The sequence below is a fragment of the Pseudopodoces humilis genome, chromosome 3 (assembly GCF_049639895.1).
Source record: "Pseudopodoces humilis isolate 2021_Gansu_Grassland_sample_001 chromosome 3, ASM4963989v1, whole genome shotgun sequence".
Taxonomy (NCBI): Eukaryota; Metazoa; Chordata; class Aves; order Passeriformes; family Paridae; genus Pseudopodoces; species Pseudopodoces humilis.
Window position 1 is genome coordinate 31,035,045 of NC_142202.1, and position 16,202 is coordinate 31,051,246.

The 16,202-nt window shown below is 48.8% G+C and overlaps 1 protein-coding gene across 2 annotated transcripts in view; it reads left to right on the top strand.

Annotated features, from left to right (window-relative positions):
- The window catches only part of MDGA1 (MAM domain containing glycosylphosphatidylinositol anchor 1), a 170,626-nt gene that overhangs the window by 128,320 nt on the left and 26,104 nt on the right, over nt 1-16,202 (top strand). For both annotated transcript variants that reach the window (XM_005530614.2, XM_088053005.1), the window contains 2 exons: nt 14,282-14,459; nt 15,516-15,539. In XM_005530614.2, the coding sequence (XP_005530671.1) occupies nt 14,282-14,459; nt 15,516-15,539 (202 nt within the window). The remainder of the gene's footprint in view (nt 1-14,281; nt 14,460-15,515; nt 15,540-16,202) is intronic.

Below are 16,202 nucleotides of genomic sequence, written 5' to 3' on the forward strand. Positions count from 1 at the left end.
GATGAAATGAAGTGGTACAAAGGCAGGGTCATAGATGGAGAAGATGCTGCAGGCTGGGAGCTCATCTTTGGAAAATGAGTGCAGTGCACAAGTGAGTTGACTTCAAGGAACTGCTGATAAGATGCAGGTGTGAGAAAGGGCAAATGTACTCCTAGATGAAACTTGAGGTACTTCTGGGCAAGGTGGAGAAATGCCACTACATCCTATATGCAGGGCTGGAGCACTGAACTCCAGCAAGTGGGATCATGTAGAAAAACTTTGTAGAGTCAATCCTGGAAGGTGAGTCTGTGTTACAAGAGCAGTCACAGAGTGCTCAGCCTGCTGAGCCCAGCAAAACAAAGGCTGAGAGGTAGTGAGACTGCTGTCTGTAAAGCATCAGGGGGTCAAACAACAGCGAGGGAAAAGAGACATTGGAGCCAAAGGACTATACTGGCACAAGATAACTGGGTACAAGCTACATGTGAATAAATTCAGTCTGGAAATGAGACCATTACAACAGTCAGACTCCAGAACAGATGTCCAGGGGGAGGAGCAGGCCTAAAGGGAACAAACCACTTTTAAGATAAGATGTGCTAAGTACATAAAATTAATAAACAGAGGCAGCCCCTCTGGTGACAGGGGACTGGACCCTGTCAGCCAGGAGTGTACATTCCCTGCTGTGTCCTAGACTGTAGCCATGCTTTGCCCTTCTCTGTACTCTGGGGGCAGAAGGTTTTTATCCCTCTGCCAAAATTGAGAGATCAAGCAGCCAATTCATGGCAAAAGGAATGTCAAAGACATCTTCCTCTGCTCTGCCCTGTGGTGCCAAGGTGACATCAAGGATTACAGTATCAATCCACTGCTGTGTGTCAGAATGAATAGGAAGAAGGGGAAAGGAAGGGCCAGATTTATGGCATATTTTTCCAGCATTGTGGAACATATTGGTGCCTCATGTCCAAGAGAGTTCCCTAAAATTTCCTGCCCCCACCTCCCTCCTGACCCTACAACAGATTCTGAGCATTTTTCATTCTTCTTTTCCCAATGTTACTTTAACCTGTGGAACTCATCTGCTGAGCTCTCGTTCTCCAGCAATGGAGAAGTGGATAATTTGCTTTCAATCTCTAGTACTATGAACTCCAACACACATAAATTCTGAAATTGTATTTCCGTTTTATTTTTTTTTAAGAAGCCCATGGCTTCTAAACTCTTGGAGGCCTCTCTGCCACATATGCCATATCTTTGGAGGCACAGTTGGGGCAGGAATTAGGACAGGGATTGCCTGGCGAAGTAGCAGGAGGTTTGGCATTGCTGAGCCCCATATTCATCTCAGGAGCTGTTACGAGTGCCATTAACAAGCTCAGCCCCTTTCAGTATCTTGGGACTATCTTTCCTGGTTGCCACCAGTTTAAGACCACAGACACTGCCAGTCCCATCATGATGAGGGCAGTGGTGTGATTGTTTCTGGTCTTTGTGAGCAACACTCCCTTAGGAAGGGAGCACCTGTATATTAGGTAGACTTGGGATGAGGCCATCATAGTCACAGCCACTGGGGAAATCTGGTAAGAGAGGATGTCTGCAGCACTCTAGGGCAAAGCTAGCTAATGAAGACAAGACTCTGTGTAAACAGGCTGAAATGGTACAAATGGGAGGCTGTGTCACACCCTGAGTGGTATTGCCTGTCAAAAGAGGAGTGCCCTTCTGCCTACTCTCACCTTCTCCTGGCCCCTGGACCTTGCTAAACAGGGATGTCTATGTGTGCTGAGAAACTGGGAAGCTTGGCACTGAGCTTTGAAGACCACCTTGATTGCTGGTTGCTTGTAAAGTGCAGCCCACCAGCTGCACAGGCAGTTGAAGATTATTCTGTCCAGATTATTGCCCCATGCTTCTTTTCAGGCCTTTTTGAGATACCTGTGCTTCCTGCACCATCAGGCTCTCCACAGCTCCTAGTCTGGTGGATGTCTGCTCTCTAGAGTGTCCTGACACTCACAGATGAGAGAGGAGGGGGAGAATGGAGGAGTGTAGGTCACCCCACCTTCACACATGCCAGAGACAGAATTTGTCTGGTGTGCAGAGATGCACTGGGAGCAAGGAAGAGTCTGCCAGAGGGATGGAGCCTGCATGTGAGGCTGCTGTGCCACACCAGCCTGCCTTTATCTGCTGCCCCCTCTGCCTTCAGAGAGGCTGGAGAGGCTGCGGATGGAGCTGAGAGCTGTCCCTGCAGTCCATATCTGCAGTTAGTGAGGTTGGAGTGGGAATGCAGGCAGCCACCCCTGTCTCTTTCGTGATGCAGGAAGGAGCAGCCAGGGAAATTTGAATGAGGCTGAGAAAAAAGGGTGAAAGAGTGAGCATGTGTGGAAAGGATTTGAATGGAGATATTGGAAAGCAGAGCTAGTGCTTGTGCCCTGAACTGGGAAGTTATTGCAGAAGTGGGACACGTAAAGAGAGAGCATCAGGAGTGAATTGCAATGCTGGGAAGTGTCACTGCTGGGCACGAAATGAGTCACACGGACACAGTTTGAGGTGTGGTGAAAGAAAGAGCCAACTTCATTTGTTCTTTCAGTATTTATAGGTTTCTGACCACGACCAGGGATTGGATAGTCAGGTTAACGCCTTCCCAACCGCACTGGCCGTGAGAGACGTCCATCAAAAGGCATATCTTTAATGGAATGTATAAACACCTATGTTTATAGTTACTTTCCTGGGAAAGTGGCTAGAACTTGTAGAAAAACAATATCGAGGGCCTGATTCTCAGGGCGACAGGGAAGCTGGATGCCTACAAAAACAGTTCCTTTGCTCCGATCAGCTTGTTGGGGGATCTACATGATTTTAATGTTCATTTTTCTAGCTGTTGTTTGTTAGAAATATCTTGGGGCTTGGTGATGAAACAGATTTTCTTTCTGATTCCTCCCTCAAACAAGCATTAATATAGAGCTGGTTGTGAGACCACATGCATGGCTTCACAAGTCACACCGGTCTCAGCACAGGTAGGTTGTTGTGGTGGCGTAGAGCAGAACCACAACACTAACTCTTGACAGATGTGTTTATTAATATCCTTTAGCTTTATTAAGGCTGCTAGCTGATACACATCTGGCGTGAACATCATTCAGTCTGAAAACATCATCCTGTTTTTTTCCTTTAATAGCCTATATAAACAGAAAATGTAGGTGTGGCAGTGTCATACCTTGGGCCCTCTGCTGTGACAATGCCCCAGGTGGGAATGGAACCAGGGGCAGGGGTACTGTGGCATCCTACTTTTGTCTCTTGAGACTCTAGGTCTGTGTTCCCAGTACGTGGGCCAGCTCAGCTGGCTACAGTGGCACAAGCACTCTGCGAGCATCACAAGCTGGCTCAAATGAGACGACGGGGAAAGGGCAGGCAGTATGCACCAACAGGGTATGTGATGGTGAGGAATGAGAAAGTGCGGTAGCAGTTTGCAGCTCCTAGAGGTTTGGTGGCTGAGTGCATGTAAGTGAGTTCTCCCCTAATCACTAATACTGCTTACAGTGACAGGGAAAGGGACATGTACTGCATGTAAATACACACAAACCACATGAGGCTGCCTCTGCCCTTTGTAAGGTGTTTTTAGAGAACCCATTCTACAAGAACTTTCTTACCTCTGCAGCCTGTGTGATATTATTCACAGCCAGCTGGTAGAAACTGTGGATTTGTTGGGTTTTTTTCCTTCCCCATCCCCTTCCTTGGATTATTGGGAATGGAAGGAGGTAAAAGCAGAGGTAAGTCTCTGCTTTGTGAAGTGCTCTTGTTCTGGCCCCTGAGCCAGCTTCCTGAGCCTGGTGATGAATGAGCTTGTTGCATGAGCTCCTCCACTGAGACTTCAGTGTCTCTAATAAGGTGGCCAGTATTTTCCTGTCCTCTGCACCAGCCTCTGCTTTATTAACTGCACTGCAGCAATATTAAACTGGAACACAGGGTCAACATGATCCAGAGGAGAGATGCTAAGAAGAGGGTGGAAGGAGGAAGATACCAGGATAGCATGAGACAAGAGAAAACATGGAGCAGGAGAAAAGGCAACATCTGGCAACTGAAGTGGATTGAAAAATGAGTTCCTGCTGGACTGATGCATGCAGCTCTGCACAGACCTGCTGCTGGCAATCAGGGACAAAAAGCATGTTTAAGGAGGGGGATGTGGAGGCAGACCTTGGCCTTATGTTTCTGTCTGCTGGACCTGTGCTAGTGACTGCAAGCCAGCACCTGCTCCACATGCACACAGCAAGCAGCTGGCTGGAGCTGCCCCCTTTCTCCCTTGCACTAATTTCATGCCCTTTAAACTGTGCTGGCAGTGCACTTGGCTCTCTCTACTGACATCTGCAGCTGGCTCAGGGCCCATGCTGCTTTTCATAGAGAAGCCAGACTTTCCAAAGACATCCATGGCCAGTTCTGTTGTGATGCCAGGACTGTAGAGACCATAGTAAAGATGTGCAGAGGGCAGTCTTGTTGGCAGCCAGTTTCTGTGTCAGTTCAAGTTGCATATTGGATAGAGACAGGACATATGCTGGGAGAAGCTATAGCTACAAAGTATTTGGTGGAGGAAAAAGACCTTCTTAAAACTTGACCTCTGTGCACCAAAAGGAGATAGACACTGAGCCTTTCCTATTACCTAGTGATCTAGGCTTCTTCTGGGAAGCAGGGAGGTTGCAACCCATGGGAAGCATATTTGGGAAGCACATAATGCCTTTAATAATTTCTGTTTTGCAGCCAAACCTTGGTGTCAGCCAGTTATTTATTTGGTTACACAAGTCCCTGAGGATAGACTCAACTAGGGGATCCAGAGCTTTGCAGTCCAGACTGGAGGCTGATTTCTCAGTTTGTCCTGGATTAGATGATGTGGGAGAGTATGTGATTTGACCTTGCTCCCAGAGGCTTTAGATACCCAAATTCCAGCTGAGATGGAATTTGCACTGTCTGAATCTCACCCTCAAGCTTCTGTCTGACTCTCCATTTTGTTTCTCTTCTAAAGGTTATGTCTAGATGAGGGAAATGGCTCCTGGCCTCCTCCTATTTGCTGGCTGCCTTCCCAACACCCCAGCAAATGCCAGTCTGTGGGAAGGAGTTGCTGCCAGCCCACCCAGTCACATTCTGCTCCCCAGAGGGTCCCATGCCAGGAGCTGTGCCACTCCAGCCTTCTGCTTCTCTTCTTCTGACTGCTCCTCTTCTCCCAGACAACTGGGGGTCTGGTGCTAATGAATCCAGCTTAAGTCCCTGCCCCTGGGAGCCAGCTCTGCCACTGCTTTGCCAGAGTGATGGTGTGGAGGGTTGGCAGATGGGAGGGCTGAGCAGTAGGAATGCCAGCTGGGTCAGAATGTCCTATCAATAACATCTGCCCTATGCAGATAGGGCGTTGTTGATATGAACAGATCCTGGCAACATCCTGGTGCCTCTGGGAACCACTGCCCTGGTCCTGCTCACTAGGACTGCTCCCAGTGCCTTGTAGGGTGGCACCAGGCTGAGGGAAGGCATCAGAAGAGCTCCCAGCTCTCTGCTCCATCTTAGCAGAGGAGGAGGAGGAGAGTGCAGCAAGTAGTTCCTCAAGCAACTTACACTCTGATCTTCAGGTACAATCTGTAACAAAGGTGCAAAATTGTTTTTCACTGTGAAACCCACATGCAACCACAGGTTCCCAGGGACCAGTCTGTGCCCCTTTGCTTGGGAGCAATGTCCAAACTGTGGGCAGACCAAGGAGGTGGGTTCCTGGCTCTGTTGGAAATGGATGGGGCTTTGGCACAGAAGCCTCTACAGCAGCAGCCATTGCTACTGAGTTTAAACTTAAAAGAGTTACGCGTGTCAGAGATAGAGACAGGCAGAGAAGGGATTGCATGTACTTGTTTTTACTAAGCACCACATCGACATTGCCCCTGCCCTGCTTTGATAGTGGCCTTCACTTCTGCTGTGCCCCCACCCCATCTTCTTGCCCCACACTGTCTATACAGACAGATTTGGTGTAAGCCATCCTCCATGCATCCCGGTTCCAGTAATCCTGCAACTTCAGAGTTAATGATGAATGACGCTGCTCTTGGCTGCACCGGAGCTCCGGGCTAGCTCTACGGTGCCACTCCGGCACAGGCAGTCTCCAGGAGTGGGGAACTGCAGGGGAAAGGCGATCCCACTGCAGAACCTTCAGAGCACCAAATCCTGCCGGGCTCTGCCACATCAGGTGTCGTGGGTGGTGGCAAAAGGAAGGAGGAGACTCACTCAGCTGTACTTCCCAGGAACAGGTTTATTTGGGAGAGGGGATGAGTACAAGGGTCTGGGCTGGGACAAATCAGGACCAAAGAGAGCCCCGAGCACCTCTGTGCACTGGGTTTTATCTCAGGGGCGGGCACAGTCCAGGGTCCAATGGGAGCTCACGGAGGGAGGGGTAAGGGGAGGAGGTTACAATATCAGGGACCAATGGGGATACAAAGAAGGCGGGAACATAACAACCAATAACATGTCAAGGAAGGGATGATGTACATGGAAGGAACTGGAAGGAGAGGTGGGGTTTAGAGTGATGGATGGGGAGATGGGGCAGGGTAAAGGTGATTGATGGGGAACATTCAGGAAAACAGGGAGGGGTTTATATAACAGACAACTGTGGCTAAACCATTACAATCAACAGAGGGAAACAAGAACATACTAACAAGTTTTAACAAATTCTTAACAAAATTAAATATCGAACTACAACATCTCCCCCTTTCTTTTTTAGAAAGAGGAGGAGCAGAGTGTAGGGTCTGGGGGAGCAGAGGGCATGGTTTCTTCTAAAAACCAACCTTCACAGGTTGGCGGAGGAGGAGGGAGGAGGATTATTCAGGAAAGGGAAATTGGGGTAAAAAGGGGACTCGGGGTTTCCTCCTCCTCCTAGTTGGTGTCTGGTGGCAGCCTCCCGGAACGCGACATCAATTTTTTTACTTTTTTTCTGGCGGCCTGTTGGGGTGTTTTGGGACATAAAGTTTCACCCATCCTTGTGGGATCCACCTCAGTCCCTGGGGCGAGGAGACACAAGCGTAACCCTGCCCCCAGGTTACTAATTTAAAGGGTCCCAAGATCTTTTGGGACTCTGGATCCCATATCAGCACTGGCGGGTGTTCTTGTAGTTTGTAGTTGGTGGACTGAAAGTGGCGTACCACTGGAGGGTTTGAGTTGTCAAAAGAGCAGTTTAAAAAGTTGATGGTAAACAAGGCTTTGCACAGCCAATCTTGAGGCGTGTAGCCTTTCATGCTCTCTCTTTGATGGGCCAGGACCATTTTGAGTGATTGATGGGCTCGCTCAACGATAGTTTGACCTGTGGGGGAATGGGGGATGCCTCTTTTATGTTCCGTTCCCCACTCCTGCAGGAAATCCTCCAGCTTCCTGGAGATGTATGCTGGACCGTTATCTGTTTTGATTTCCCTGGGAACCCCCAGCACAGACAAAGCCCGCATGAGGTGTTTGCAGACATGCTCAGCTTTCTCTCCCGCATGGGCAGAGGCATAGACAGCACCAGAAAAGGTATCGATGGAGAGGTGCACATATTTGAACCTACCAAACTCTGGGATGTGGGTGACATCCATTTGCCACACTTCACAGCTCCCCAGACCTCAGTGGTTAACCCCCGAGCCCAGGGGTGGCATTGCTGCTGATTGACATTGTGGGCATGTGGCCACAATGGCTCTGGTTTGATCTCGCCTTAGATGGAACTGACGGACCAAACCAGGCACATTCTGATGGAACATCTGGTGACTCAGTTTAGCCTGTTGGAACACATCAGGAAGTTGGGCCATCTCAACAGGGGCAGCAAGGGAATCCGCTCTTTTATTCCCCTCGGCTACCGGGCCAGGGAGCTCTGTGTATGATCTTACGTGCATGACAAAGAAAGGCTGCTTTCGGTGAGAAACGGCTTATATTAGTTTTGAAAGCAGCTCAAAAAGCTGAGGATTTGAGACTTCTTCAATGCTGCATTTTCTGCTCTTGCTATTACCCCTGCTACATAGGCCGAATCAGTCACCAAATTAAATGGTTCGGGGAACCTCTCAAAGGCCCTGACAACAGCAGCCAACTCAGCAACTTGTGGAGATCTTTCCACATACTTAACATCCGTTTCCCACTGCCGAGTCTGAGGATCCATCCAAGTCATCACTGACTTGTGGGATGCTCCAGATACGTCAGTGAAAACTGTCACTGCCTTGAGAGGTTTTCTGCTCCTGATCTCTTTAGGAATTACATTGAACTTTGAGATAAACAGTTTATGAGCAGGAGCGTGGACTGAAACATGTCCACTGTAGCTATCCAAAACAATTTGGAGAGTCTCATTTTCCTGCAGCAATTGGTTGAACATTTCCTTGGTCAGTTTATCTGGGGACTCTCTGTCCTGAGACAGACTGACCAGTACCCATATGCATGTAAAGTCACACCCGGACATTTTCCTGAAGCCTTGCCCTAGCTTTCCTGATAAGCTGAACCATCAACTCCTGTGGACTTGTGATACTTTTGGACCTCTGATGACTTAGGAAAACCCACTCTATGATCAAAAGTGGGTCCCTTGAGTCCTGGTCCCATTGATAGACAAGCCCGAACAGGTGTGGCAGATGTCCCAAGACAATAAATTCGAATGGCAGGTTCGGCTCGTACCTATATGCCTGCCTCTCCACTAGTGCATCCTGTACCTCTTCCAGGGCTTTCCGTGCCTCTGGAGTCAGAGACCTGGGAGAACTCAGCTCCTTCTCCCCGTTCAATAACATGAAGAGGGGGGCTAGGTCTTCAGTAGTGAGGCCCAGCCAAGGCCTAACCCAGTTTAAAGTCCCACACAGGGAGTGGAGATCCACCAGGTTTTTTGGATCACTGTTAATAGCCAATTTTTGAGGAACAATGATCTTCTCAGCGATCTGGAGGCCCAGTTAATCTCCAGGGTGGCATCCTTTGAACCTTTTCTTCCTGGAGTTGAAATCCTGCAGAGGTTAGAACTTCAACTACCAGGTCAAGCGCACGTCTCAGTAGATTGTCATGGGGGGCACACACCAGGACATCATCCATGTAATGGTGGATGATGGCCTCCCCCACTTTGGCGCGGACGGGAGACAGCAATGAGGAGACATACCACTGGCAAATGGTGGGCAAGCTTTTCATGCCCTGTGGCAACACTCGCCAGTGGAACCTCCTCATTGGGGCTTCTCGGTTAAGGGTGGGCACCGAGAAGGCAAACCGTGGGGCATCGTCAGGGTGCAGGGGAATTTGGAAAAAAACCAATTTTTAATATCAATAATTGCCAATTTCCAATTTCGTGGGAGCATGGTTGGGGTAGGCATCCCAGGTTGGAGAGGTCCCATGTCTACAATGACTTTGTTGATTTCCTGAAGGTCGTGAAGGAACCGCCACTTGTCTTTCCCCAGCTTACGGATTACAAAGACCGGGGAATTCCAAGGGCTGGTTGTCTCAACTATGTTCCCTTTAGCTAATTGCTCCTCCACGAGCTCGTTGAGCGCCTTTGTCTTTTCTTAGCGGCCACTGATCAATCCAGACCGCTGTATCCATTGTCCAATCTAACTTCTGGAAAGGGCGCTCCACAGTGACCGCCTCTAAAAATCCCAAGGGGTTTTCGGGATCTCTATTTTCACCCCTCATTGGGACATGAGATCTCTCCCCCACAGGGGAACCTGATAGTCAGCAACAAATGGGCGTAAATTCGCCAATTGCCCATCTGGCCCCTCAATTTGAACCACGCTCTTGGATACTTGTGCCAATTGTGTGCCCCCTATACCCTGAATCTTGCCAGCCACAGGTTGCAACTCCCAATGTGACGGCCACCTCCTTTCAGGGATTATCGTCACATCTGCTCCTGTGTCATGCAGACCCTTCATATTTAATGTTTCCGCACCCTGCTTGATACTGTAATCAATGATAGGTTTGTCTTCACCCACAACCTCCGCCCAGTAGACGCCTGGTGCACGATCATCTACTGGGATTTCTTCTGGGATAGGTATGATTTGGGCAATGATTTGACCCTTTGCCAAAAAGAAGGGTGGGTGAGTGCAGTGCGCCAAGACAATGAGGTTCTCCAGACCCGCCCGGAAAGGTGATCGGAGAGATCTCAATCTCTGGGGGTGTGTGTTTAGTGTCCCCAATGGCAATGCACTTACAGGCTAGTCCGGAATCCATCAAAGTCCCATCCAGTGGGTCCACAGCAACAACCTTCCAGTGCTGAGACCAGAAGAAAATGTCTTTGATATTAGTTAAATGTCACATCCCATTGATAGGCCAAATCCTGTTATTTTGTGCCCCCCACCCCCCTGCGAGACCTGTCCCATTTGTTGCTTCGCGCAGGACAGGTTCGCACTGCGCTCCTAGTTTTTTTTTTGCATTTATTAGATCTTTATTCCCCCTGATGTCATTGGGTGGGGGAACCCTTCCTCCCATGCTGTTTCCTGTGTTCCCATGGCAAGGGCTGGGAGCTGGACACTCCCTTGCCAAATGTCCCAATTGTCCACAGCGAAAACACTGCAGCTGGCTTAGTGGTGTACGCTGCATCACAGCCGCAGATGGTGTCTTCCTTGGCGTGGTGCTATCTGGCTGAGTCCCACCATCAGAGCCTTCTTTGCACATGCTTCTATTATCATTTCTGAGGTGGGAGGCGGGTGGAGGGGCAGACTGAGGATGATTCGGCGGCACACTTCATTGGCGTTATTTTTCGCTGCTTCCAACAGAACGTTCTCCTGTAGCTCAGCTTTCTCTATCTGTCTCTCCACCTGTGCCTGCAGCCTATCAACAAACTTAACAAAAGGTTCATTAGGGAATTGTTTAATTGACAGGAAACTGGCTTGGGGTTCTTCCTCAGGCATTAAATTGAAAGCTTTCTCGGTGGCCTCCGCAATTTTAACAAGAACAGACCGAGGTAAACCCCTGGCCTGCTCCTCAGGTTTAGCCCAATTCCCTTCGCCACACAGGTGATCTAAAGTGAGGGGGTTTTCATTCATGTCATCTGCAGTATCTTCATTGTGCAATAGCTCAGGAAGCATGGTCTCCAACGCCGTCTTCCACCCCTGTTTCCACAGCTTAAACTCAGCTGAGGAAAGGAGGCAGGAAAACAATTCTTTTAAGTCGGAGGGGACCATTTCGTTTGTAGAGAAGGTAGCTTTCAACAAGCCTTTAAAATACTCACTTCTTCTCCCAAACTCTTTCTGAGCTTTACACAATTCCCTCTTGGTTTGGAAGGAGAAGGGTTCCCATTCATGGTGTCTCCCTCCCCTGCCATGAAAACTCACCGGTGCAACGAAGGGAGTATCAACCAGTTCTGAGTTCTGGCTTCCAAGCCTGTCACTTCCGGTTTCCAGAGCATGGGAACCGGAAGGAGGGGTGTGGGAACCGGAAGGAGGGGCATGGGAACCGGAAGGAGGGGCGTGGGAACCAGAAGCCAGAAGGGGCGGGGCTTTTGGAGAACCGACTGAGTGGGAGGGCTTAAGGGAGGAGCAACAGCAGGAAGAGGTGGGGTTTGGGGGTGTGGTGGTGGGATGATACGCCCTGGAGGAGGAGGAGGAATTTCCCGAGGGGAAGTGGGAGGGGTCAGGGTATGGAGAAGGGGAGGAGTTAAGGAAGAAGGGGTTGGTCGATGGGGGAAGAAAAGGATTGTGGGAAGGAGAAGCACAAGGAAGGGGTCCAACCATGTGGTCCCCGCCATCTTGTGCTCTCTGGGGTCCATTTTGGGGGTCAGGGGAAGAACAGGGGAGCACAGGGGAACAAAGATTCTGGGATATGTGCTGGGGATTTTTAACTTCATTTATCTGGGGATTAACAACCTGGGAAGCATTAAACTTTGGATTGACAACTGGGGAAGCAGGGGAATGGATAGGGGCTCTGGCAGCTTGGCCAGGGCTGCCAGGGCTGGGGTGCTGAGGGAGACATGGGGAGCCAGGGAGACTAGAGCCATTGCTGGTGCCCTGTGTAACACGGGATGCCCCACACATCTCCCCCAACTTAGAGGCAGAGGTAGAGGGATATGGGGGTGGGGAAACTGGGGATAACTGCCCTGGCTGTCCTTGCACTCCCCCTTTTTCAATTAATGTGGACCTGATTAAAACAAAAAGTGGAATCAATTTAAAAGCAGTCTTGTCCCCTTGATTAGTTAAAACTGTCAATTTACTGCCCACAATATTCCAAAAATTAACAGAACTTATATTTTCTGGGGACACATGGGGGAAGTGCAAGAACAGCCATCTAACTAATCTCTTAACTAACCCTTTAGAAAACTTTTTCCCTTCCCCCTCAAGGATTCCCACAACTTGGAGATAAATTCCCCTTTGCTGAGCTGACAACTTTGCGCCGATTTTTTAACACTTCGGCTCAGCAATCCTACCACCCCTTGACAGCAAAGGAAAACTGAAAAGAACAAAAGATAAGGGTCTGGAACCCAAAATAAGCCCTTATCACTTTCCTCCTCTGGGGAACTCACCACACCAGGTCCAGACAGAGTGCTGTGAGGGATGTCCACACCCCAAGGCAATCCTCTGCACGTGGAGGGTTGCCGCCTTGATCCCCAGGAGCGCCACCAGACAAAAGTTGGTCTGCTACTACTGGGGTAGTTGCCGCCCAAAAGTCCACTGATGGGTAGCTGTTCGTCTGACTCCTCCGTGAGGTCTCCAGCCAGAGGCCCCATGCTGGGCGCCAACTGATGCTGCTCTTGGCTGCACCGGAGCTCTGGGCTAGCTCTACGGTGCCACTCCGGCACAGGCAGTCACCAGGAGTGGGGAACTGCAGGGGAAAGGCGATCCCACTGCAGAACCTTCAGAGCACCAAATCCTGCCGGGCTCTGCCACATCAGGTGTCGTGGGTGGTGGCAAAAGGAAGGAGGAGACTCACTCAGCTGTACTTCCCAGGAACAGGTTTATTTGGGAGAGGGGATGAGTACAAGGGTCTGGGCTGGGACAAATCAGGACCAAAGAGAGCCCCGAGCACCTCTGTGCACTGGGTTTTATCTCAGGGGCGGGCACAGTCCAGGGTCCAATGGGAGCTCACGGAGGGAGGGGTAAGGGGAGGAGGTTACAATATCAGGGACCAATGGGGATACAAAGAAGGCGGGAACATAACAACCAATAACATGTCAAGGAAGGGATGATGTACATGGAAGGAACTGGAAGGAGAGGTGGGGTTTAGAGTGATGGATGGGGAGATGGGGCAGGGTAAAGGTGATTGATGGGGAACATTCAGGAAAACAGGGAGGGGTTTATATAACAGACAACTGTGGCTAAACCATTACAATCAACAGAGGGAAACAAGAACATACTAGCAAGTTTTAACAAATTCTTAACAAAATTAAATATTGAACTACAACATTTGAACACTGAGGCTGCCTGTCAGGAGAGCTGCCTTTGCAATGAAAACTTCAGCCTAGGGGTAAGGCAAGGGAAAGCTTAGTGAACACTGGACTATGGAAAGTCCTGCCAAAGGTCTTTTTACCAGCACCAGCATCCCCAGTAACTTATCTTGCCACAAGGATCCAGGCACTGTACAGCGACAGGCAGGAAATTGTATCTTCACAATTCAATCCTTGTTCTTGTTCTTTCCCAGCCAAGCAAGCATGACCATGGCAGGGAAGTTTCACTGACATGTAATTCATCATTTTTAGTGGTGGTGATTTTGATAACGATATTTTGCCCATTGTTTTCTTGAAACTTTCCTGCTGCCTTAGCAAACGGAACAATGTGTAGCTGGTATGGTTCAGCTAGCATAATTCAGCACCTTCCAATGGGAATCAGAGGAAGAGGGAGCCTGTGGGTGACCCCAGAGAACCATCAACTTGAACTAGACCCCTTGCTCTAGTCTGCGGAGGCAGTCCAAGGATGGACCCTATGGAAGATTTCTGAGGAAAAATGGTAGTAGGCTGCTCCCAGTGAGACACCAGATGAAGTGCCACATGGCCCAGGCAGCAAATGAATGAATTCTGCAGCAGTGATTGTGAACTGAAGGGTGTCATGGTGCAATGCCATGCTATTTGCACAGGACCTGAGTGCACTAACATGAGTGAGTTGGGTTAATTTTCTCCCTCCTGAAACCATTGCTTCTGACACAAACTTGCTTCAGGACCTGTAGTTCAAATTGTCCCTACAGTCCCTGCCTTGGAGGACACGAAGGCTTCCCTTAAAGGAGAGCTCAGGCTCCTGATCAGTGTTCTGTACCAGGGATGGCAGTTTTCAAAACAATATTGTATGAAGATCTCACGGAACAACCACGTGTACATCTGTATAGAAAGGGGAGAAATAGGGTGTTAGATTATGGATATGATTGCCCAGATTTCCATTTCCAGGATTTTCATAACACTTTGGGTTCTTTTTCTATGCAGCTGTCTCAGAGAAACACCATCCAAACCTTCATTCCTGTGAAGAAAATTGAGAAAGGCCTGTTGCTGGAGCACATCTTGCCCAACCTGAAAGTGCCTCAGAGCTATGAAGTTCGCCTGACACCCATCACCAGCTTTGGGGCTGGAGATATGGCTGCCCGCATCATCCGGTATATGGAACGTAGGTGTCTCCTTCTTGGTCCTGCCTACAAGAGCAAGTCTGAGCTTCAGGCCTGGGGATGTGGGCATGCAGAGAGGTGGTCTTCCGTGACCCTTGGGTGGGTCTCTGTGCTCTGAGAAGTTCTGATGGCATTGCACTATTGCATTTGACTGTGTTTTGGATGCTGCTATCATTGCAGAGCACTAGAGACCTCTGAAGATCAGCCTCCACTCATCCTTCACTCAGCAGCCCTGACTCGCACTCTGCAGTCTGTGGACAAGAGATCCCCAAAACCCCAGTCAGGCCATGCTGCAACTCCCCATGGTACAGTGGCTTTTTATACAAGATATACACTGGATTCTGTGTATTAGCCACACAACCCTAAAAGTAAGAGGATTTTGGGAGACTTCAGTTATTTCCAGAGCTGAATGCATTATTCCTTTCCTAACTAGTTTTTCATAAAGCTGTAGCTCTGTCCAATACCTTGAATCCCAGATTATCTCATTGGTATACATTGACCATACTTCTCTCCCCATCATTCCAACAGCTCACACCTCTCTCCATTCCCACAACTCTATGATTCCTTTACTCTTCAACAGGGGTTTGGACCCTCTATTTCAGCAGAAAGTACAGATCCTTCTCCTGTAGTGTTTGCTTGATTTCACACAACACTCTTTTCCCGTGGCATGTCAGGTGTCCCCAGCATACCTGTCATATCAATCTTCCACAGTGCATCAAACTGCTTGAATATCCCTCTTAGATACCTAGCTTTGGTATCTAAGTGGGTGCTATCCCACTGTGTGCTCCAGAAGGAAACTACTTGGGTTGCCAGAAGGGTTTCCCTATGAACCCAGGATCACCCCTTACGTGGGGTTTTCTTAAGGTCTCTCATTGCTTGGATCAGAGTGTCAGAATCTTTTTCCATTACCAAAACAGGCACCAAGCACTGCTTTCTCATAGCAATGCTGCCAGGAGAATTGTGCATTTGTGACCTTTCTTGATGTGTTTGTTTTATTTTCAGACTTTGATTATGATTTGTGCTTTTGTTTTGACTTGTTTTTCTATTTCTTTTTCCAGCAATCAACTATCCCAATCCAACAGGTAAGCCGAAGACCTTTGTATTAATGCTTTGAATGTAATGTACTTTAGTCGAGTGCTCTAGCAGATCAGGCAGGAAAAGCAGCTGAAATACACAGCTGACTTTGTCAAATCTTTTTTTCCCAAAAGAGGATAAAATTATGTACACTAAAACTTCCAGTAAATATTGCCATTTGTTGTACCTTGAGTTATTGCCAGGAGATTTATGCCAAGGATATGCCTCTCCCTCACACCTGATACCTTTGTGATGGGGCAGACTGTGATCTTGGGCACCCACCCCCATGCCCCATGAACATGCATGAACATGCATGAACAATCTACTTCCAGTAAGCAGGTTACTAAGTGTTCCCCAAAATATCTGGGTTTAGGAATATTCCACATCCTCTTCTGACTAGGAATGATACTGCTTGGTATCTCTGCAGGCTTGTATGGAACAGTCTCCAGCTCAGATCTGTCTTTTCTTTCAAACTCTGAGCACAGTCCCTTTCTTATTCCCCTTCAGTATCATCACTGTAGACTTGCTTATTAACCTGGTTATTATTGGCAAGATGCAGGCCTGTGTGTTTTGAGCATCCAGAGTTCCCATGGATTTTGAGAGCAGAATACACAATGTCTAAGAAAGATGTTCTTTAACACCGACATGATAGTGCCCATTAAGCATAAAAG